General features: G+C 41.2%; 1 protein-coding gene across 1 annotated transcript in view; it reads left to right on the plus strand.

The window, feature by feature from the left end:
* LOC109951889 (zinc finger protein 827-like) overlaps positions 1–448 on the plus strand; it is a 9228-nt gene extending 8780 nt beyond the window's left edge. The window contains exon 9 of the mRNA XM_020586643.1: positions 418–448. Within this exon, the coding sequence (XP_020442299.1) occupies positions 418–448 (31 nt within the window). The remainder of the gene's footprint in view (positions 1–417) is intronic.
* The last annotated feature ends 140 nt before the right edge of the window (positions 449–588 follow it).

The raw sequence follows: 588 nt of genomic DNA on the forward strand, positions 1-588 counted from the left end.
TCTCCTTTCCTTATATTGTTTCCTCACCTTCTCTACTGTCCTCTCCTTTCCTCCTTTTCACTTATTGTTTCCTCTCTTCTTCTGCTTCTTCTTTTGTTCCTTTCCTCCTCTCCTATTTTCTTCTCTTCTTCTCACTTTCTCTCTCATTTCCTCTCCTGTCCTTCTCTCCTTGGCTCTTCCTTCTCCCCTTATTTCCACTCTTTTCTTCTCCTTTTGCCTCATTTTTTTCCTCTTCTTCCCTCCTCTCCATCTGCTCTCCCGTACTTGTTTTCTTTCTTTTCTTCTCTCCTTCCCCCCTTCTCTTTTTCCTCTTCTCTATACTAAACTTATCTCCCCTCTTCTTCTCCCTGCATCCTCTTCATATTTTCTTTCCACCTTTTCTTCTTTTTTTCTACTTGTCGTCTCCTCTCTCCTTAGTTCCTCTTCTATCCATCCTCTGGACTTTTAGGGTGATGGATGTAAAGCTCTGTAATGTATCCACGGTAAAACACTATGTATGAGAATGTCATACAGCTCCTGCTATGCTCAATGCACTGAAAACACAGATAAGGAACGTTTTGAATTTATGGAACTTTTGCATCATGCTCG

The sequence above is a fragment of the Monopterus albus genome, unplaced genomic scaffold, assembly GCF_001952655.1.
Source record: "Monopterus albus unplaced genomic scaffold, M_albus_1.0 scaffold418.1, whole genome shotgun sequence".
Classification (NCBI taxonomy): Eukaryota; Metazoa; Chordata; class Actinopteri; order Synbranchiformes; family Synbranchidae; genus Monopterus; species Monopterus albus.